Source organism: Varanus komodoensis, unplaced genomic scaffold (assembly GCF_004798865.1).
Source record: "Varanus komodoensis strain SLA01 unplaced genomic scaffold, ASM479886v1 scaffold35, whole genome shotgun sequence".
NCBI lineage: Eukaryota > Metazoa > Chordata > Lepidosauria > Squamata > Varanidae > Varanus > Varanus komodoensis.
This window is the reverse complement of record NW_025335856.1, coordinates 2,469,072-2,493,700: the sequence shown is the minus strand read 5'-3', so window position 1 is coordinate 2,493,700 and position 24,629 is coordinate 2,469,072. Positions and strand designations below refer to the sequence as shown.

At 40.0% G+C, this 24,629-nt stretch overlaps 1 protein-coding gene across 2 annotated transcripts in view; it reads right to left on the bottom strand.

Moving 5' to 3' along the window:
- PAX5 (paired box 5) overlaps nt 1-24,629 on the bottom strand; it is a 242,295-nt gene that overhangs the window by 149,458 nt on the left and 68,208 nt on the right. For both annotated transcript variants that reach the window (XM_044439545.1, XM_044439546.1), the window contains exon 6: nt 19,858-20,033. In XM_044439545.1, the coding sequence (XP_044295480.1) occupies nt 19,858-20,033 (176 nt within the window). The remainder of the gene's footprint in view (nt 1-19,857; nt 20,034-24,629) is intronic.

Below are 24,629 nucleotides of genomic sequence, written 5' to 3'. Positions count from 1 at the left end.
CATTAGTGGGTTTTCCTCTTTTTTAATCAAGCAGGGAGAAACTATGGAAGGAAAACTGCAATAGCCAATGTCCATCTAGCAGAGTCTAGACCGTATGAGAGGTTAGAATCTCAGGCCAAACTCAAAAACACACTCTGATCTTGGAGCTGCAACTCTGACCTCAAAGCACCCACCCTCCAATCTGATGGCTAAAACTCTGAGGTCAGAAAAGCACCATCAGAGCCAAAGGCTTGGGAAAGGGAGAGTAATACGTAGTATCCTGACAGTACCTCATTATGCCCCAGGGCAAAGGATTTAGACAGTGTAGACAATTTAGACATCAGCTGCCTAAATCCTTTGCAAGGCAAGAGGAGTACCTCTCATCCATTATCCTCCCATCTTCAAAAGGAGACCATTTACTGCATTTCAGGGCAATTCAGAGGATGCATTGATCTGCTGGATCCAAAACCTCCCCATTCCACTGAGAGACTAAAGGTGATGCTTGCCATTCAATTAAGCTGGCATGGGGTTACGTAGTTGGCGATTACCTTTGGGTGGGTTCAGGCAAGGATTTTTTTAAAAAGGAAAAATTCAGCAAGGCATAAGCGAAGGGAAATCCAGCACCCTTGCCTTGCAGATGGGGGGCTTTGGAAGTGACTGATTACCCCTACTTCCCTTCCCCACCCATCCCACTTAGGATTGCTCTCTAAGCACCAAATCCATTGATGTTTTTTGTAACAATAGTTAGAGTTCTGTGTCAGAAGCAGTCAGACCTATTACCTATGAAAGTATGATTACTGAAAGAAGCACTATTAACTAATTAAATATTTTTGGTAATTATCATTCATTCATTCATTCATTTATTTATTTATTTAGAAAATTTGTGGGCCATCCATCACAGTCATCTCTGGACAGCTTGCAACATTACTTCAACTCCTAAATAAAATAAATTATAAATAAATTAAATTAACTATTCCACAAGTTTTAGAAAAGTCAACTAGATTAAAATAATTGTATAGAAGCCAAAGAGAAGGATTATGGAATAGATGAAGGAACTCTGTAAGATTTAGATTTTGGTGAAATGTGGATTAATGAATAGCAAACTTAGAAGTTTATGTTTCAATGTATCAAATTCTGAGTATTCCACATAGCAGAGAATTGTTTGACTAGCTGGGTAGAGCAGTAATGCCATTCCCCACTCTTCTATAGGGCTTAGCTAGATTTAGTTTCATCAGAAGTTTTAGCAATGCCCCCAAAAAGAAGAAGGGACAACACATGGTTACTTATTTTTTACTTACATACTTTTCAGTTTAAATAACATTTCCTGAACCAGATGACTGGTACCTGAAAACAAGATTGTGTGACCCCACCCCCCACAATGTTATGAACAGCTAAACAACCCACAAACAGGAGCGGCTAAAGAACCCACCAGCCTGCTATCCATGGTTTGGTTACTGTTCTGTGCAAACCAGGGATTCTGCTTTTTCCTTAGGTTATTTCTCTGGTTTGCCAGGGAAGATCAAAGCAGAGTTTTCAGTAACTAAGCCATGGACAGAAAGTCTGAGGCTAATTTAGCTATTTCCATTCTGACTCATTCATAGTAACCCACAATTTTTTTTTAAAGTTGTCATCATATACAAACTCAACCACTGTATCTCAGCTGTGTCTACCTCACAGGGTTGTTGTGAGGATAAAACTGCAGTGAAGGGAATCATGTACAAGATATACCAGCTTGATGGTAAGGTGGGATATTTATGTTCTTAGCATAGGTAAGATGGCAGTGCCCTATCCCTGACTCACTAGCATGCATACTTCGAGCTCTCCAGGGGAAACAACCAGTGCAGCTGCTGGCCAAACTCTAATGAGCACTTTTGCATCGCAAGACAATTTCTTCAGTCCCAAGGCAGCAACAGAATATTTGCCAAGAAATTAGGTGGCTCTGTTCATATTCACAAGTTGTAGAGATCAGTTATATTAAAAGCCAGAATTCCCAATGTATGGTACCATATCCTATTATTCAATTGCATATGGCATGGTTAAATCAAGAAATGCAATAACAAATCCTATTCATTAACTGTAGCTGATCCAGGAAATGACAATGTGTTGCACACTAACCTTGAGTACCTACTACATTTCTACACTTACTAATTTCACCCCCTCTAGGATGCACACCTGGAGATGGTAAGAAGGTTTGAAAATGTCAGAGATACCAAGAGCAATGCTGCCAGGAGACCAAAGTCTCTCGCTAGGCTGGTCCCCTGGCAGTGTCACTCAAGACAGAATGGTCAAAACTGAGACACCAGACTAAGATGCATCCACCCGGTTCACATCAGCAGGACAGACATCTCTAATGGTGATGAGGCAGAGAAACTCCTGAAGGGCAGTTACTGGGCAGCAGCAGTAGTCCAAAGCGACACTGGTGGAAGATCTTTCACAGGCAATGGTGCTGAAGCAACTGCAAGCTGATTCTAGTTAGTACTGCTCAGAAGAAGGCAATGAGAAATCACTCTGGAATATTTCTTACCTTGAAAACCCTATGATGAAACAATCCAAGGTGAAACAAGAGATAGGGTCAGAAGATGAGGCTTCCTGATTGGAAAGCACTCCATCAGTTATTTGGGGAAAACAAAGGACAAGTACAAATAAAGTTGCCACAAATGATGCAAACCAAAAGGAAGACTAGTGGCTGACATGGACAGAGGTAAAGAGAAAGTCCAAAGCAGCACAACACATACAACTGGAACATGGTATGTAAGAAGAATGAATTAAGGCAAACTGTTAACCATAAAGAAGAAACAGTACTTGATGTGAGCAGACTGAAGTAGACTGGAATGGAACATTTTCAGTCAAACAAACACAAAGTATTTTGCTCTGGAAGAAACAAACTGAGAAGAAGAGAGCAGTCTAATAGTGAGGCAAGATACAGCATAGCTAGTAAGAGGCTATAGTACAAAGTCCAACTGAATGATATCAATCACAGTTCTCCGAAAACTTATCAACATAAACATCATTCAAGCCTGCACTCCAACAACAGATGTGCAAGAAGAAATTGAAACTTCTACGCATGTGTCTAAGAGGAAATTGATAACACACCCAAACAAGACATGCTGATAATCATAGGCAAGTGGAATGCAAAAGCAGGAGACAAAGCAGAATTGAATTGTGTGGAAGAAATTGGCCTGAAAGTCAGAAACAATACAGGAAAATGACTCATAGGATTCTGTAAAGCCAACCATCTGTTTACTGCAAATACATAGTTCAGGCACTGACCAGACAAATGTACATGAACATCCCCAGATGGTGAATCTAGAAATCAAACATGACTGTGTAATTGTAAGTAAGAGAAGGAGAATCTGTGTCCTCATGGTCAAAACAAGACCAGAGAGAGATTGTGGTAGTGACCATGAACTTTTAATATCAAAACTCAGAGTGAAGCTGAAAGGGGTCACTAACAGAAGCATAGGGCCAAATACAATTTAAGTAATGTTCTTGAGGAAACTCAGAAGTTCATGTTTCAATGGTCTACTTAAACAACAGATCTGCATTACTGAACCAGAACTGTGGACTGAAACAAGATACATTGTTAAGGAAGAATGCAAAAAGACAATTCCTGTAGTAAAAAGAAAGAAAAAACCTTCATGGATGACAGAAGAAACATTCACAAAGACAGGTGGAAAGCAAAAGTAAAAAGTGACAGAAATATTGTTAGAATCCTGAATGCAACTTTTCAGCAACTATCATGTAGAGACAAATAGAACTATCAAAATGACCAGTGCAAAAAACAAAACAAAACAAACAAACAAAAAACAGAAAACAACAAGAAAAATGAAACAGCAAGAGATCTTTTTCCAGAGACTGAAGAAATCAAAAGGAAATTCAAAACTAGATTAGAAAAGCTGAAAGACCAGGATAAAATAAAGGTGGAAACAATTCATGGAAGAACTATAAAGAATAGATGAAATGATGACATACTTCTCTGAAGAGGACACCTATGAAGAACAACTTGCAGTATCAGAAAATTTAGTTAAAGTTGCACTGAAATCACTTGGAAGGAATCCAGCACCAAGAGTAGACAGGATACCAGTAGACTTCTACAAGCTGCAGAAACTGAATCAGTCCAAATCCTACCAAGAATATGCCAACAAATATGAAAAAAACCTAATGTTCACAGATTGGAAATCTTCAATACACATTCCAATCCCCAAGAAAGGAGATGCAAAAAAATGCAATAACTACAGGACCATTGCACTAATTTCCCATGCAAGCAACGTGATGTTCAAGGTATCGCAACTAAGAATATTACCCTATATTGAGCAAAAAATGCCCAACACTCAAGCTGAATTCCAAAAAGAAAGTGGTACTCACATTCATATCACAAATATACATTGGATAGTGGAACACACCAAAGAACTTCAGAAGGTAAGGTTATGCTTTATCGACTACAGCAAAGCCTTTAAGTAGGTGGATCACAAAAAAAAAAAAAAAAACTATGGATTGTTCCGAAAGACATAGGTGGGCCTCAACACTTGATTGTCCTGTATTGTGGACAAGAAGCTACTATAAGGGAACAGTAGGATCAGAGACAAGAGGACTGAAAATTGGTGGAAGATCCATCAGTAATTTCAGATATGTAAATGATACCATAGTACGGGCAGAAAGGAGCAATGAACTGAAACAATTCTTGATGAAAGTCAAAGAAGGAGGTGTAAAAGCTGGACTGCAACTGAACTTTAAGAAAATAAAAACATGATTACAGAAGAATTATACAAGTTCAGGATCTACAATGAAAATTTGAAATGGTGAAAGATACTGCATACCTTAGTAGCCATTAAATTAGAACAAGACTGAGGCATGCTGCTGACAGGGGCTGGCCCAAAAGTTCACATCATGTCAGTCCTCTTTTAGCTGTACTGGCTGCCACCTGAAGTCTGGGCCCAGTTCAAAGTACTTGTTCTAACATGTAAAGCCCTAAACAGTTTAGGGCCAGGTTATTTAAAGGAATTCCTGTCCCCATATGCTCCTACCCAACCATTAAGATCATCCACCAAGGTCCTTCTTAGGGAGCCGTTGCAAAGAACTTTTTATCTGCGGGGGGAGGGGGAGCAATTAGGAGAAGGGCCTTTTTAGTAGTGGCACTTCATCTCGGGAACACACTCCCAAGGAGGTGTGCCTGGCACCATCCTTGCCCTTTTTTTCAATGCCCGGTGAAAGCCTTTTTATTTTTCAATTGTTTTAACAGTTAAGTCTGTGTGTTTACATCTGCTGAACCAGTTTTAAATATTGTTTATTGGTTGTTGCTGTATCGGAAAGGGTCTAACGATTATAGTTGCTGCAGTAGCTGTCCTGTGGTTGTTGTTTTACCATACTGCTTTAGTTTGTATTTTATGTATTTTATGAGAACATATTTTAATGAGTATTTTATGTATTCTATGATTTTTAACATTTGTACACTACCCAGCAAGCTTGTGGACCATAGGGCAGCATATAAATAAATAAAATGGAAGGGCAGCAATGAAGGTACTAGTAAAGTTCATCAAGTGCAAGGGCATTTTATGGGCAATCAAGACTAAGATTGTCCACATTACTGTATTTCTGATCATTATACAGGGGTATGAAAGCTGGGCAGTGAAGAAAGCTGACAGGAAGAAACCTGATGCACTTGAAACATGGTGCTGGGGGAGGGCTTGGATCAACAGAAAGATGAGCAAGGATCTCATAGATCAAATCAAGCCAGAATACACCCTGGAAGCAAACAAGACAAAACTTTAGCTGCTGTACTTTGGGCATCATCAGAAGTAAAGACTTACTGAAGAAGAAGGAAAACTAGGAAATATTGAAGGCAAAAGAAGGGAAGACCAGCTATGACACGGATAGATTCCATAAAGAAAGTCATAGTTTACCAGAGCTGAGCTGGGCAGTCAAGCACAAGACACTGGAGGGCATTCATTCATAGAGATGTCATGAGTCAAAAACATCTTGATGACATGAAGCCAACAACAAACTGCTATCTTGATAACATTCCTTGATCCAGTCTGCATAATCACTGTGGTATAAAGAAGCCATGTTGGCTTGTTTAAGCCACAGCACATCTCAAGCACAATTTGCCTAATTACCTGTTTGGGCATGGCTTGTTATATTGCCCAAGCCTAGAAAGCATGAGAAACAACCCTCAAATATCCCATGGCATGCATGCACCAACACACTGTGGCTTGATGGTGTGTACCCAGCCACTGTATATGGTGAGAATCTCCTTTAACACACAAAAAAGCTGTTTATTTAATGAATGTTATAGTATTTTTCTTTTCCTTTTCCTCTCTAAATTAGGCTACTGAAACTATGAGGGGGAAAATGAGTGGACTTTTTGCAGGAGAAGTCTATGAACATGTATTACAGGTACAGAAAATGAATTCTTGGGCTGAACATGTGCTCCATGATGAATTGTTTCTTAATTCTAAATGTATGCCTACCTCTTGAGCAACTATTTTGCATCTGGTTCCAGTTTGTGGATGTTATGTTTTTAGAAAAATATAAAGTTGATCCTGGCTGGTCTCTAGTTTCAGTGCTAAAACACATGTTTGATATTTTCACCCCAATTGTCCAACATGCTCTGAAATAACATTTTGAAGTTGTAGAAATTCTGTTTTAAAACAATTCAACCGTATATCAAGATACCATGCTTTAAAAGCTATATACGAAATACTGCTTTAAAATATGTTCCTTCCTGGTGTAAATTGCCTCATAAATGTAGGAAATGCCTGCAAAATGAGCTGGAGAATATTAGCAATTTACAGACCTAAACATGGGAGAAATCTATTCTGGTCTATTCTAAAACAAAAGGAAGGCAAATTGCAAAGCAGTGCTTTGAACCAATACAGCAGGATTCTCCCATTAGCTGAGAATAAGTGCAATATTTCCTGCCATTTCCAAAACCCAATTGCAATGCAGCACAAAGACTTTCTGCGTAAATGAGTAGGCTCTAGGTTATCACAGCTTCCCATTACACAAGTCAACAGGAAAGTTTATTTGCTTATACATTTCTCTTTCAGTCTCCTGTAGGGTTAATATAGACAGCAGGATGTGGGTCAATGTTGTGTAAAGTGAAGCTTCCATGCAATGCAACATTGTGTTGCCTTGTGTTATAGGGCACAGTTGCAGGCAGCTCTATATCTGTTTCCAAGAGCAAGTGGTGAACATCACATACACACTGTAAACTGCATGGATGATCTCCCTGGCTGTATTATTTTTCCAGAGCACAAAGACTATGTGAGCAATTATATTATACTCATCTCACTCATATATTATATCTTGACATGATATTGAAAATCTGATGGATGGACAGTAAATCTCTGCTCTGCCCCAGTTCATGTGCAGAGTCCGTTGTTTGCTTCACTACTATCTGTGATGTTGGGGACTTAGGAGTTGCTATTTGCTGTCTGTCAAAGATATGATTGCTAGAAAGGAGCAGTCCTTTTCAAAGAGATTGGCATTCTTGCCTTGTTTTCATTGGTTGAGAGTGGGCTATTTTAATACCTGTGCATGGTTTTCAACAGGGGATAGGTCTAGAGAAAGTACATCAAAATGTGTGTAATAAGCTGCTGAAAAGCACAAGGAATTTTCCATGCATTCACACTGATTCCTGCAGTAGTGATGTCTTTCATAACATTTGCATGGCTAATCCCCATGAGCACATTGCTAATTTAGTTATAAAAAAGCTATGTTCCCCATGGAATATATACTCATAGACCATATTCCCCATGGTCTGGGTGCAAGAACCCTAGCACTTGGTTCTTCTTCATCCTTCTAGCTAGTCCGTTACAACAACCTTCTCCAATCTGATGCCCACCAAATGTTTTAACTTCAACTTGCATCAGCTGGCTGGCCAGACCTCAGGAATGCTGGATGTTGTAGTCTAAAACATCTAGAAGGCACCTAGTTGGATAGGTTACCCTACAACATGTCCACAGCCTCTATTTCACCTCTGTTTGGTTTAATTTAGGCTCACTTTGCTGTAAACTGTGTCAACCTAGGTAAGAGTTACCAAGGGAAGCCCAAACAATTAAGATGGCAGAAGTGAAGGAACTTGTGCGCATGGAGATCACTGTGTGTGTTTAAGTGAAGCTATATACAAGTATAAAACAACGTCAGCTAAACATCTATGTATACTTGTGCAGGCAAGTACACAATGAATGAGAGATGTGTGTGCTTGTTTAAAAGAGAATGTATATTTCTAAGGTGGTGCATAAGGGCTCCCGGTGCAGCACAGTAGCAAATTCCAAATTAGTGGCATTAAACCCAGACAAGAGAAAGGAAACTTGGTGCACATGCAGTCCAGGAGAACTGGTTTACTAGAAATGTTTGGAAAAGTGATGTGATGTCTCCTGCATCAACAAGCCACAGTATAGGTGAAATGGGGGAGTTGAGTTGTGGATCTCCTTTCTTCCCACAGGAAAATAAGACAAAATACTCCTGTGTGGGGATTTTCCTTCACATTCCTTAACAACACAGAAACAGAAAAACAAAGTCAATCAGAAAAGGGCCCCCGCCTCCAGCCAGCTCCACTCATGTAATGTGGTTGTCCAGTCTTTCCTTGAACACCCTCACTGATGGGGCCTCAACCACCTCCCTTGGAAGCCCGTTCCATATCCTAGGGATCCCAACCATCAGGAAGTACTTCCTGACATCCAACCTAACATCCAACAGTTGAATGAAGAGAAAGGGGGTGATTTCTACAAGTGCCAATCATGCAAGCTCTATTCATTAGTTTCACTTATGGATATATTATCCATTCAGCATGCCTAAAACATTCCCATCAATAATATTTGCTGAAAATAATCAGTGAATAACAAATAAAACTGGGCCAAATGAAATGCTGGAGCATATCCCAATGTTTGATCCAGCATCTCTCTCTACACTGCACATAGCATTTCATGCTCTGTGACATAATGGCTGTCAGTAGAGTACACTTTATGCTAAGAAGTCATGCTTTGGAACAAAATATCTTAGTCTCATGCTGTTAAAGATATGGAGTATACACTACCCTTTCCGAGAGCACTCAAGAACACCTAAACAGTTTCACAAGTCATGTTGTTGTTGTTAGTCGTGAAGTCATGTCCGACCCATCGTGACCCCATGGACAACATTCCTCCAGGCCTTCCTGTCCTCCACCATCCCCCGGAGTCCGCTTAAGCTCACACCAACTGCTTCAGTGACTCCATCTAGCCACCTCATCCTCTGCCGTCCCCTTCTTTTGCCATCACAAGTCATAGGATTCCTTTAAAAAGCAAATCCTATTAGCTGACTCAGAACCTATTTGCTGCATACCTGGGTCCAACAGCTATTGTTTCTGTAACATTTCTCAGAAACCATAACCCTATTGTCATGCAATGCACCAGCCTGCATCAATCATGCTGTGTTGTGTGACATAACATAAAACAGTATGACTGGCGCCACCCAATGTGACATGCTGCAACAAAGTGCAATACGCAAGAAATTTTTACATAGTTTTCCATGAAAACTGTGCACGCTTGTCAGAAATGGGGAGGGGGAGGCAGAATCTGCTGAAGCTTGAAGGTTTCATACTTAACAGGAATAATTCACGGACTGATTCTACTGTTGTAATCCCGTTGTAGTAAACTTGACCAAATCAACTGAATTGGTCTGAAAATCACATTTTTAATAGGCCCATTAAAAGAATAGCTCCTGTTCCTGCTGCTAGAGGAATGGTACCTCCTGCTGTGTATTTTGTTGTTTGATTATTAATGTGAGATTTTGAAGTAGAATACCAAGAAGCAGAAGAAGGGAGCTGCCACCAGTTTTTTAACACTGGCATTGCCTTCCCAACACTGTAAAGCTGGGACTGCCTCAGAACTTTCTGCTATTACGGAACTAAGGGCAAGAAACAAATGCCCGCAACATAAATTATTTTTTAATGCCAGGATGAGGTCCATTCTGCCCTAAGTGGGATGTTCTAGTTTACAAGGTGCAGAGTATAACAGTTGTACAACTGATAAATGAGAAAATTAGCAAGAGAGAAATGCTTCTCAAAGAACCTCAAGGAGTGTGTTTGTGTTTTGAAACCCATAAAGGAGGAACTGTTCTTCTGAAATATATTGGGCAGAATAAATGTGCCAGACACTTTATGAATTATATCTTTCTTCTTTTTGTGAGGCTTACTAGAGGAACAGATACTTCTGTAACATTTGAGTCAGTAAGCCAAATCACTTGCTACATGGAAATTCAGAGAGTGGGAGTGAGACAAAGACACTGTCACCCACAAGTTTTAGGTTCATCCCCCGGCATCTTGAGAAAGAACGGAAAAAGACTCCTATCACTTTAAACAATACCGAGCTACGTGAACTACTGATCTGACTTGGATAAGGTGTCTTTCCCTGTTTTGTGAGAAAATACTTTCCCCATTGAAAACAAGGATGGTACAACCAATGTGTACAACCAAGGATGGTACAACCTCCCCTCTGTGAGGACCCCATTTCAGATTCCAGTTCATTCAAGAAGCTCAATCCTTAGTTCACACAACCCTCTAAGCCACTGCAGCGGTGATTTAGTGTGTGGTATGAACCCTCCATGCTTTCCAGGACCAGCCACAGTCATCCCTGCTCCCCTCTGGGCTTTCATGGTATCCCCTGGGATACCAGTGGGCAGATTAAGGGGAGAAGACAAAAGAGGAGGTGTCCCAGGACCACTATTGGGTAACTTTGGATCCATCACTATCTCTCAGCCTAACTGAACTTGCAGGGTTGTTTTGAAGGTAACATTTCAGGAGAGAAGCAGCAGCTACAGTGTCTTGAAATCCTTGCAGGTGAGGTGATATATAAATGTAATTAATAAATAATATAATAATGATCCATTAGACCCAGAGCATGAAATAAAACACAGGCACTAAAAGGTTTTATGACAGAAAATGTCTATTATTGAGAAAAAGGAAGATTTTCTGCATATACATTTACCCTGCACTAAAATAAGTCAAGTAGAAGTGCCAAAACTCTGTGTGCTTTTATGACTATCAAACTTCATTTTCAAAAACAATGTTTATTTCATGGGATTAGAGAGCAGAGCTGGGTTAGGTCAACAGCCAAACAGGTCGATGGTGGAAACATGGAACTAGAAACTGAATGGGGTCTGACAAAAAAACCAGCTGATATAGGTGCTGGTCAATACCTAAAATGGTATTTGTTGACAAAGATCTAAAGTTTACTGGCTTTTCAAATTGATATGGGTTTCCTTGCCACAGCAGTCATTGGTTGCACCAGTAAGATAATGACTGCCTTATAACCCTATTCACCTCTGATCTCTTCCCTGTCACCCCAGGAAGGTACAAAATTATCTTCTAGAAGTCATGTGGCATGGGCAGTTCCACAAACCAATCCTGTATTGCCATTAATTTAAAATAAGCATATCATAAATAAATCCAATGACATCACCAGAATGCCCTGGGTATTCAGCATGGAGTACAAATACTTGTCTCTAACTAACTTGGCAGACATGAAGTATTATATGCTATTCTGTACATGCACACAGGAGGCTAACTAAATTCCACTGCACACAGTGCCAGCAAGTGCTATCCGAAGCATACATGGTCATTCTGCTAGATAATCCTGTTAGCAGCATATAACTGTGCATGCAATAATAAGAAATGAAATAATGTGAGTGTGCTTTTTAACATGATGATGAAATTAAAGCAAGTATTATGAATTCTCAATTAAATCAACTAGAAGAGGGTTCATTCCTAGAGAGAGAGAGAGAGAGAGAGAGAGAGAGAGAGAGGACACCGGTAGCACAGTTTAACCTCCTCTGATCTTTGAACTCTGTGGGGGGTCACACACATGTCACTGTTCCCAGCTGTCTTTCTGACACTCTGCCCACTGCAGGGCCTTAGCCCTTTCCATTTTGTAGAGGTATTGATCTGTTGGCAGCAATGGGCTGGATAATTAGCCAGGAATTAGGGTTTCTATTACAGCCAGGAGGTTGCCCCAGCTGATTTATCACCTGAATAATTTACTGTGATTGAAAGGAAATTAAAATGAACTCCATTCGACAACTGTGCACTTTTATGGGCTTTAGTGAAGACTCAAAATCCAAATTAATAGCCTGGTGCTGTTTAATAGTCTACTGAGAGTAAATATGGGAAGGTTTTTCTCTGCTGCTGATGTGTTTTCTTGTGCTGGATTTAGAAGTTGTTTCTACTCCTACTTGCCATCCCCCACCCTCACCCAAATGCAGCTACTGGCAAACTAAAACGTATTTTTCTTGCAAGAGGTGCATATGTCCTGAGCAATTTTTTAAAAAAATCTCTCTAGGATTACATTTGCCCTTCCTCTACTGATAAACTTCAGTTATGTGGCAAAGTTATTGCTTGAAAACAAAAGCAAGGGATCCTATATTGTATTAGCAGGAATGCATACGGGTCACTTCAGTGATTAAAATAGTTACATGGGAAGAATGCCTGTTACCTGTTCCCCTGTCAACCACAGGTATTCTCACAAATTAGCTTCTCATTCATAAGACACTGTGGGCCAGTTCACATGATTAGTTAAACTACAGTGGGTTTCAGATCATGATATTCTAAGTCGTATGCTAACACATTTCCAAAGTTTTTTTTAAATTTGGAATCTTGCCCAAGACTTATAATGCTCTGTCCATTATATTAAATTTATCCTTCACAGTTCCCCTGCAAGTATTCACCTTTTTTTTTAATCTTAAAAGGCTGTTTCACATAAACCAAGTGATTACACCCCCCCCCCCCCCAAAAAAACCCTCCTCGGCCCCCCGCCCTTTTTTGCCCCCCCCCCCCCCACATGCACACACCCCTTTATGCTGGTCACTTTCCCTCTACCAGGCTCGGTTGTTAGCTGCCAGATAAGCATATGGGCTACAGAGCAGTGACTGGAATCATTGATGCAAAGAGGGCAGTGATGGGGACTGATAAAAATACACAAATTTCAAGGTGGAGCAGGGAGTGAGGGGATTGCTCTACCAAATTTCATGGCAGAGTTTTAAGGGGAAATTACACAGATTTCATAAGAGTGGATTTTCATATGCGCACACTGGCACAAGAGGGAAAAAATACAGATAAATGAGAGGCTGAGAACCCTTTTGCAAGAAGGAACTGAAGGGATAATAAAGCAGGATGGTAGCACTATTAAGACTGCGAGGCATGGGAAGAGTGTTGCCAGTCTTGCCTGGCAAATGCCCAGCCATTCTTGATGGCCCATGGTGAAGTCCCTTTGCCAGGTACGGACATCACCAAAGCCACCCTGGAAACAAGTCACTCTGAACAACTCAACAACAAACGATGGCAGGTTGACTTCTTCATGGAAAAGAACCTACAACTAAGAAATTGCTCCAGGTTTGGATGCCTTGAATCGTTGTATAGCTGAGTTTAAGGAGACTTTCCTATACAAAGAAAACATAAAACTATTCTTCTGAACCATACATCCTTTCTCCAGCTCTAACTCCACAGAAGGCAGTCCAATGAGGTTCAGAAATGAGCAACAAGGCTTTGCCAAGCAACTGAGCACTGTGAGGAGATGAACTTTGCATTTCAAATCACATTTGTCCCTAGATTGCACAACAAAATACTTATTTCACAGAAGGCAAACTGGTGATACTCAGGAAAGAAAAACACACACATACACACAAAGAGGCAAGCTGTGTGCCCCACAGTCATAGCCAAAAGGAAACAAGAAAGACAAAACACTTAGAACATAAAAATTGACTTGAGCAAACATGCAAAACACACACACCACACACCCATAAACCTAAATAAAACACACATACCCATGCATATACACAACAAAACACGCATCAGAAAATACACCATACACATACACAGAAAAACTGCAAGGCATACACTGTGCTGAAAGACACAGAAAACCAAGACACACACATGTACAAACGCAAACCACAATCACCGCCACCATCACAAAGAGACACAAAAATGACACAGGCAGGCATAGCCAGAGCAATTCCTCTTGCTTGACTTCCCCACACCTACCCTGTCTAGGGTCCCAGGACAAAAATTCTTCTGTTTTCTGGGTGGGTGGGCACATTTCCAAATGAAGCCCCAGGCTGCAACCACTAGTCCTTTTTCCCAACAGTGCTTCTGGAGCCAATCTGGGGCCTCAGAGAATCCTCAGAAATGCAGATGGTGCTAGAGGTCAGCACTTTGCCTTGGAGCATGCGTGCATCCCCGTTTAACGTCCAAAAAGAAAAATCTCAAATCTTTTCTCAAAAGCAGGAAAGGAAGGATTTGTAGTTAACAGTTGTCTCAGAAGATACCACATTGAGGATTCTATGGTTTTACCATGCTTTTATTTTTGATTTCTGTATTTTTATGATAGTATCATTGTTTTATTTTGATGACATGGTGACTTTTATGGGAAAGTAACTGATAATAATATTTTCCCCCAGTCACATGGAAAAACTGTTTCTGTTCATGCCTCACCCTTGCTGAATTAAATCATTTATTCACAACTGGATCTTATGTCATTTGCTCCACAAACACAGGCAACAAATGTTTGAAAGAGGCTTACAAATATTTTCTAAACCAATAGTAACAAAATTGGTAAAGGAATTAAAAGGGAGAGACAGACTAATCCTCACCAGATTATACAGAAAATGAGTTGATTTACATTCCAGCTGAGCTGGAACACAGTTCTTTGCAACAAAATTTTGCCACACTTCTTTGCATAGCATTTGACTCTATCACACTGAGTTCACTGGCTCCTTCTACAGGTGGGCAGCATGTGAGCAGGACTGATTGCTCAGCACTGGCAGCACTTTCAAAGGGCCAGGATTGAGAAGATCTGGCATCCCCATCAAGCCTGAGCATAAATAGGATGCACCAACAGTTCCACCACCTCAGCAGCAATCTCTCCTCTCATCCCTGGCTTAACTGGAGTATAGGACTGCTCTATAATGTACGTTAGAGAACCACACATTTCTTACATAAAAAGGACTTTCTGTAAAAAAGAAAGTTCGGCAGGGGTTCTCTCACGCCTGCTGGCCTCCATTTTTGAGACCTCGTGGAGAACAGGTGAAGTTCCAGAGGACTGGAGAGTGGCATCAGTGGTCCCAATTTTCAAAAAGGGTGGTAGAAAGGACATGGAGAATTACAGACCGGTTAGCCTTACGTCCATTGTAGGAAAAACAATGGAAAGGCTCATAATAGAGAGAGATCTAGTGATGCTAGATAGGGAAGGGAGGCTGAGAGCCACACAACACGGCTTTCGCAAAAACAGGTCCTGCCAGACAAACCTTGTGGAATTCTATGACAAGGTTTTGCGATGGCTAGATGGAGGGGATGCAGTGGATGTGGTATACCTGGATTTCAGCAAGGCCTTTGACAAAGTGCCCCATGATATCCTGGTGGAGAAACTGATGAGTTCTGGGATACACCAAAGCACTGTCCGGTGGATTAGGGCATAGTTGACTGATCGAAAGCAGAAGGTAACCATTAACGGGGAATCATCGGGATGGCGGCCAGTGACAAGCGGGGTCCCCCAGGGCTCTGTCCTGGGGCCAATCCTGTTTAATCTTTACATTAATGACATGGAAGAAGGGGTGAACAGTCTGCTGATCAAATTTGCAGACGACACTAAAACTGGAGCAGTGGCCACAACTGAGGAGCAGGTACTCCAGAGCCAAAAGAATCTGGACAGACTATGGAAGTGGGCAGGAGACAACAGGATAGCGTTCAATGTGGATAAGTGCAAGGTCTTGCACTTGGGACATAGGAATAGCTGTCATAAGTAGAGGTTAGGTGACAAGTGGCTGGAGAGCAGCACTTGTGAAAGGGACCTCGGGGTACTGGTTGACTGCAGGCTAAACATGAGTCAGCAGTGCGATGCAGTGGTCAACAGGGCGAACGCCACCCTTGGTTGCATAGCCAGAAGTGTGGCTTCTAGATCAAGAGAGGTATTACTACCACTCTACACGACTCTAGTGCGCCCGCAACTGGAGCATTGTGTTCAGTTTTGGGCCCCTCATTACAGAAAGGATATAGCCAGGTTGGAGTCAGTGCAGCGTAGGGCCACAAGGTTGGTGGCCGGTTTGCAGGGGATGCCGTATGAGGCGAGACCGAGGGAACTGGGTCTCTTCAGCCTGGAGAAGAGGCGACTCAGAGGGGATATGTTGGCAACATACAGGTATGTGAGGGGATGTCACATGGAGATGGGTAGAGACCTGTTCTCCCCTGCAGAGGAAGGCAGAAAGCGCTCCAATGGAGCAAAGGTCAGGGAGCCAAGGTTTCGTTTGGATGCCAGGAAGCACTTCCTGACATTCAGGACCCCGAGGGTGTGGAATGGGCTTCCATGAGAGGTCGCTGAGGCCCCATTGGTGTGGGTGTTCAAGGATAGGCTGGACGTCCACATGGTGGGCATGTCGTGAGTAGAGCCGGCTGGTGCCGGAGGTCAGACTAGATGGCCTGGGAGGCCCCTTCTGACTCGCTCTGTTTCTATGTTTCTATGAGTGGCTTGCAATGAGTAGTGCCATTTCTCACCCATTACATACTTCCACCAGGTGTCCTTCCATCTGCAAAGAGGGGGACTCCTTGTATACAGCAGCTCATTCACAGGAATCATGCAACTGGGCTTCAGGTTGTGTGCACAAGCCCTCTCCTTGCAGACATTTGAACTATACACATGGAGGGAGGGATGTATCATGCACATGATGCTAAAGGTTGGCACTATGTAGCATTTCAAGTGCTATTTTAAAAACAATGCAATGCAACACAATCAGAATTATAATGATATAGAAAAGTACTGGAAAAGTAACATAACACAGCATGGGTAATCTAATTACAAACTAGGAAATTCCTGAATGCACAGGTGTGTTTTAAAGATACAAGATTTTCAGCATGCTAAATAGCATTTTGTCCACAGGCTGGGTGCAACCATGAAGAAGGCCCACTGTATTGATATTTTAAGGGAACGATTGTATTGCCTCTCGAGCCATATATTGTTCCCAATATTGCTTGGGAGCTCCAAGTCTGGAAAACAGGATGAAGACTGGGATGGTGAGTATCCAAGGTATCCTCAAGAAGGTTCAGCCTCCTTTCCTCAAGGTCCGAAATACCCTTGCTAGATGGCTGAGAACAGCTATCCAGTAAAAACGCAGGACTGAAGAAGCAAGGAGCTCGAGCTCATCTCAGTAGGTGTGTGCCCTAAATGAATAAATAAATCCTATTCCCACTTAGGTAGAAATAAGTCCCATTTGCACCAATGGAATGTACTCCTACAGTTATTGTAACAGTTATATCTTGTGCATGTCACCTTAGAAGTAAACCCTAGAGCAGCAGTTCCCAAACTGTGTTCTCTGGAACCCTAGGGTTCCGCAAAAGCCTTGGAGGGGTGCCATGAAAAATCTCAAAAATCAAATTTAAAATGGATTTTAAAATGAAACCACATGAGGCCAACTATCTGATTGTCAGTTGGCATCCAAGCCAACAAGGAAATGTTTGTTCGGTTCCTAGGATTCTGTTGCATAGTGTTGGGAATAATCAAGAGAATTCATTTGGGATATTACCATATAATTGCTTTATTTGTTATATTTAAAATGTTTTATCTTTATTTCCAAACCTGGCACGTTATGCAAAGCACTCAGGCAATGGGGGCAGATGAAAGAAGAAGGACATTGTGGGTTCACAAGGCTTAGTAAAAATCGGGGTTAGAGTTTGGGTTCCCCAGGGAAAAACAAATATTTTCAGAAAGGTTCCATGACTGGAAAAGTTTGGGAAGCGCTGCAGCAGAGCATTTGGTGAGGCTCATTTTCAAATAAGTGTGCACAAGACTGTTGCCAGGAGGTGCTCGGGACTTCTGTTATTCTTTTCAATGTATCCCTGGTAGGATATCAATGGCAAAGAAAGCCACTGATATCTTACCAGGGATACTGTTATATACCAACAGTATGTAAACACATTTCACTCTTAACCACTTTGGACACTTGTGAAAACCAGATGACTTATGAATTAAATCATCTGATAAACATACTATACTGCCAATGTTTTCTGGTTCTGTGCGAATACCTTTGATTCATATGTGGTTCCTATGGGAGCCCTAACAAAGCAGGCACATCTTCTGATGCAATGATTATCAGAACTGAGTTGGTTTTACTCTAGAAATATTATGACACTGTAACTTGCTATTCCTGGAGCAGCTGCCTAAACACCTGCTTATACTACAATATTTTAGTACTTAGCAGAGGGGAGGGAGACAAAGACAATTAGAATGGGCATGATCTAATAAAAATTAAGTCTTAAAGATTGCAAAGAAAGGTAAGAACTTAAATTTGTTCCACCAAAACCAGTGGGATTTAAAAAGTGTATAAACCTGTCTAAATTATTGCCTCTTTTCAAATTCAAGAGTACAGTGAGGCATTGCTCACTTTTAAGATTACATGAAACAATAGGAGTCTAAGGATTACTTCACCCATGGATGTGTATCATTTGGTTTCCTGTCATATAATTAAGCAACAGATGATCAGTGATGACTGAATGTGTGAGCTGACTGGCTCTTTTATAGAGAAAAGCAGCCCCCTTGACCCATTGAAATCAATGCAGTTAGTTGCAATTTGAAGTTAGTTGCCATTCGATGGCAACAGGTCCTCCATGTGACTAACTTTATCTGAATTAAGGCCATTGTGCTTTAAAATGATATGGAAGTGTTGTGCAGTGTTCGATCTGTAATATAACTTTACATTGCCAACTCTTGAGACTGCAGTTACTATGTAATGAACATGATGGACAAACTGTTTATTCTTAAAAGTTGTATATAAACAGAAATGAACAGTAATGAAATATTGTATCTGGCTGGGCTTGTTGAAATGGATGAGGCTGTGCAACCATAATCAAGATCAATGGCTCAAAAAGGAAAACACAGGGCTAAAATCAGATTTAGGATTCTTTCTAGCCAGTTCCTTGCAACAACCTTGGCGCCTAGAACAATGCATTAGTTACAAACAAGTTCTAACCTTCTTTTCTGTCCTATTTTAGTGAATCTTCAGAGCCATAAACCATCATTACAAAGCTCATGATATTGGACATGAGGCACAATCATAGATGGAGTTCAGCCCTCATGCAAAACAAATGACTGGAGCTCAACTATTTCATTTCCAGCCTCATATTGGTGATTCTTAACATTTCCTCCTGTCTTCAGTCTAAATACTTGATAAGTTTTCAAACCCTTCTCTTACTAGTGTGTGTGTGTATAGAATTATTTCCACATGGGAAGCAGACAAATTAAAGTTTTAGAAGTAGAACTTTACCTAAAAAATGAAAAATCTGCTGACAGCTATATGTTTTCACTTGGAACTGAGACATCTCTGAAGTGGACTTTTATTTTCATCCTTTTCTGTTATATTTCCTGATAAACTTAATGCATGTGAGACAACAGAAATAACACTCTGCTGTGAAATTTGTACTGGAATTTGTTGTTTTTCTTCATTAAGTCCCACACTGCCAGTGATTCTGCAGTGTGAACAAGTCTGTCTGAATCTGCCCCTGATGTACATTCCCTTGCCACTTGAATTATTTTGTTCTCCTTTTTTCCTGGACATTCACTCTCCTTTTTGCCATTCACAACATCATCTCCTAGTTGTGGTATATTATTATGTACAGATATCAAAAGAGTGAATACCAACAGTCCAGCATGAATTTGTAATGAATGGGGAGCAAATACTGAACATCATGTATGGAACTTACAATACTATTAATTATCAAATATAATTTATCAAGCGTTGAAGAGTATCAGATTAAAAATTCTATGAGAATTGTTGAATATGAAATCACAGACGGTGCAGAATATGTGATGATCTGGGGATGGATGCAGACTGAAGAAGAATGCTTGTTTCAGCTCTATATGTTACCTGCTCTGGTTTGATGGGTTCAGTTGTTGTGAAGATGTCAGAATAATGTTGTCTTTCAAAGACTCGATCCAACACTTCTAACTGCTGCTGGGTGAAAAGATCTCCCCGCATTTGTTTCCGAAGGAAGTCTCTGCCTGGGAGAGAATGGCCATTTGGTACTGGAGACTCCTGAATACCTTTCCAAGAGTGAAAAAACAGAGACAAATACCTATTACAATGGCAATCAAAATTTCATTTTCACTTGATTTTAGAGAATTTATTGCATTACAGATTGCATAACAATACCATAACTTAGTAGTGAATCTTCTTTAAATTCACTGTGCCATTTTGATTACATACATGTAAATTGCATTTCTATGTGTTTATATTAAAAAGGTCAATTAATTCTTGAAAAGTTTTGGGGAAATGCCTTCACAGATCATACAGCACATAAGTAACTGATGGCAGAAGATACTTAATTGAATGTAATGTGGGTTAAATGTAACTGACCCACCCCAAATAATCAAAATGTGGAAATAGTGCTTTTTGATCAAGCTATACAATAGTGCCATCTCATTAATATATCATCAGTACTTAAAAAAAAAAACAAAAAGAGGCCTCTTTCAATTCAGTATGAAGCTTTCACTGGCAGCTTGCTTCAGTTTCCCCTAGAATGCTAATAGTTGATAGGGGAAGCAGTGAGTATTTTCTCCATGTACTGGTCCTCATTTCTTAAGAAATGGTTGGTTATCTAAACCAGCCTTCCCCAATCTGATGTCCTCCTTATATACTGGTCTTCAACTTTCCCCAACCCCAGCTATTAGGTCGCCAGGTTAGAGAAGGATGATCACAAGCTAGTAAATCTCCAATCCCAAATAAATTTTATTTAGCTCCTGATCTGGAAAATACAGTAGTCCCTAAGAAGACCGTAGCTGACGACACCTGATTTAAGCTATAAATTAATTAATAATTAAGATTTAATTTAATTAATATTATTATTAAATAATTAAACATATTTCTAGATTCTGAAGTGAAAAAGAAGTCTTCTAGTTTTAAAGTCAGGATAGCGTTCATTTAGCAAGATGGATTTTTTTTAATGAGAACAGTAAGGTTTTTTTAAAAATGTCAGTTGGATTTTTTAATTTAAATCAAATTGTTTTTATTTAAAAATACCAAATTAATGTTATTAAAAATTAATGGTTATTCTTAAACATGCCAAACCTACTTAAATCTCAAAAATAGCATAAATGCCTCTGCCACACTTACACACATTGAATTAACTACCAAATATGGACATTCATTTCTTGTGAATATGGCAGTTCTGTCTTCTTATGTCTAGAAAGTCCTGCACATTCAGTTTCTGTTTCTCTGTCTAGGGGATTTTCCACATGGAACCCTTCGTGATAAGGCAGCAACTGTCCTTGGTTTTATTGCCCACAATTTTGGCAGCCCACAAGCCTCTTTTTCTTAAAGGCCTCAGTGACCTTGGTATGAACCACCCTTTTCCCCACTCATTGCTCTGTACCACTCCCACAGTACCTTTTCTCCATTCAGGGTATGTGTGTTGGTGAGTGTAACTTGCCAGCACATGCCACTTTTCTAAAAAAAGAAAAAAATTAAAAAATTGCTGGAAGTGTGGTATTTTGGAATTTCCTGATTTTGAATCAGGGAGCACAAGGGTCTCTGGTACCCTCTAACTTCCTGCCTGCACAGCTCCACAACATGACTTGCTGCAAAACGGGACCCACTGGAGGGCAGTGGAAGGCAGACAGGGCAGATTTTCCTCTCCATGTTTAGACAGAGCTCCCCATTTTGTACAATGAAAGCCTCTGTGTCGTCCTCCTCTACCCCATCACACAGTTGTTTCTCACATGTCTTTAGTTCCTCCTTGAACAGGTGTGTTCTTCTGGAATCTCGCTAATATACATCTTTATTTTTAAAAGCAACAATTGCAAATTGAAGCAAGCAATTTCACTGATAAGTTCCAGAAGCAAAGAAAGGTGGGTAATAATGCCATTTTTTAAGAGGTCAAAGGAGACAGCACTAAAGGAGACTGCTTCCTTTTTAAAGCACTGGGAAGAAAGACAGACAGATAGACAGACACCACATGCAGCTGTTATCTGAAAAGAAAGCCCCACTTGGCTTCCCTTCTACCACCACCATTGCAAAGCTGCTTTGCACAATTTCAAAATTCTGAGTCTTTGCAAATCCGTTCTTCTGGAATACTACCAAATTTTTTTAAAAATAATTTTTATGTTTATTTAAACTACAAAGTTCAGCATGCTAATATCTCTTTGAAGAGCTCGCATTAGCTACAACAGGAAATATGCAACAACCAATCAGGAAAAAGGGGGACATGTCCAATACTCATTGACCTTGCCCACAGTTCTTCCCATCATGCTTCATCCTGCATTTTAGCATCCATGCCACCACAGGAAAAAAAATACAGCTATTCTGCTTTTTCCAGTCCAAATGGAATTTCTTGCATTAATCAGAAAGTTGGAAGAAATGCTGGGATAATACAGGTGGCTCACAAAAGGAGAGCAACATTTTCTAGATCACTTGTGAAATGTGAGTGAATGAAACATGGTGATTCTTCTATAAATCCTCATCTGGAAAAGCCCCAATGTCACACGTGCAAAGACAAAGGCTTGGTAGGATCATTGTCATTCTGGGCGCATGGGGTTGTGAAGCTGGGCCTGGCAATGCAGAGGAGTCAAGACAGAGAAACAGTGTAGAAGGATAGATAAAAATCTCTCTTTCAAAAAAGAAAATTACATTGTAAAATATTTAAACTTGATTTTTCATTTTCTAAAAAATGTAAATACTAATTTCCCCTTAAACAATAGCTTAAATGAACTGTAAAGAAGCAAGTTAACTTTACGGTTAATCTCCAAACTTAATCAGTGCCTCTACCAGATAGAATGGGTTGAAGAAGGCTTTTTTATGGAAATGAAGAACCAATCTGATCATTTCTCCAATATTAATATTTACACTCTAGCTACAACACAGGTATCTCATTTTCACCTCATGAAAATAAACTAATCTGTCCAGGAACTATCTAACCTTATTTGACCTATCAGTCATGGACATGCTGTTTTTGTTTCCCAATATGTTTTTGTGAGGGTAAAACTGAGCCAGGACGAGTGAAGTAGAAAGCAGAAACACTGGAAAGAAACAGAAAATGCAAAATTCTGCAGCCTGCATCTTCCAGTATTTCCATACTAAGGCTGCAATGCTGTAATTGCTTTCCTGGAATTAAGCCCCACTGAATTCAGTGAAATTCTAAGGATTCTATTTCTAAGTTGACATGTATAGTATTGTGCTATTAACCTCATACTGCCAGCTACTGGTTATAAGAAAGAACCTATATAGGAATATTTAAACTTCATTCCTTCCATAGGTAAAAACAGAAAGCATGCAAAAATATATATAACCAGACAAAGCAATGCAAGGATGAAGCAGTGTAAATACAACTTTATTCATGTGTAAATTAAAGAAGTTTAGTGGTCAGATTTGCACCATTTTTCAGGAAAATGTTATAAAGTGGAACCAGTGATTTAAATCAACCACTTTTCTGGCTAATTAAAATCTCCATTTAAATCATTAATACTTAAATCAATTTACCTTGACATTTAGGCATGATGATAATAAACAACAATCACTGTTTTGTTTTTATTCTTGTTAGTTACCACAATATTGTTTAATAGTAAAATGTATTTTGTTCCTTTATTGCAGTGAAGAAAACAAGTTCCTATAGAAGAATTATATTTTTATATATAAAGGGTAGAAAACTACACACATATATAATAAAGCAGGTGATCGCTTTCCCCCACTTTCCCAAATTAGATCATTTCTAGCAGAACAAGTGCTGGGTTTAATCAACCATATCTTATAAAATTAAAACTCTGGTAGGTAACTGCATGTTGCCAAAAGGGCAAGAACCTCTTTCTGCGGAGCATGGAAATGCTTGTTTTAAAATTTCAGGTTAAACCAATATTATTTTGCAATTCTACTTTAAAGTTATATATTTACATAATTCTGGTAAAACGGAAACAAAAAGACTGCTCTGCTTCTTTACTTTGCTGAAATAAATTGTGCCTTCAGTCATTTTCATGGGGCACACCCATCTGTTATTTACACTCATACAGAATACTATTATTAATACATGTTTAAGTTGCTGAGCAAAATAAACTTTAAAACAATTCTGAAACACCTTCAGGTCCAGAATATAAAGGGTCATGATTAACTTCAGGAACAGAACTGCATCAAGTTTGGCCCACAACTTGCTTCAGTGAAAGACATCCTGGGAACTATGCGTAAGTTGCTCTGAGTTCTTTAGCGGACAAGTGGGAGACAAACTGCTTTCTACTCTTGCCCAAATCATATGATCACCGCTTGGGATTAAAACAAGTGACCTATTTTAATCCTGGTGCATGCCAGTGCATTTCCCAAATTACTTGCTTGGGCACAGCCTGCTGCTTAGTCTAGCCCCTGGTGATATTGCATAGTGGAGAGGGCAACACCTTTCAAATAACCCCAAACAAGCCATTGGGGTTGTTGGAGACTTGTTTTGCCCTCCAACAAGCATACCTCCTGGGTTCAGATGACAGAGAAATAGAACCACAAAACAGCATCACAACTTAAACAAGACACTATGGCTTGCTTATGCTACGCTGATGGTATGAACTAAGACACAGTCTCACACACAAATACTTTTTTAAAAAATTCAACCCAGTGTACCAGTCATGTTAATTTATTTTCTTATAATTTTTAGGCATTACTGTGATGTA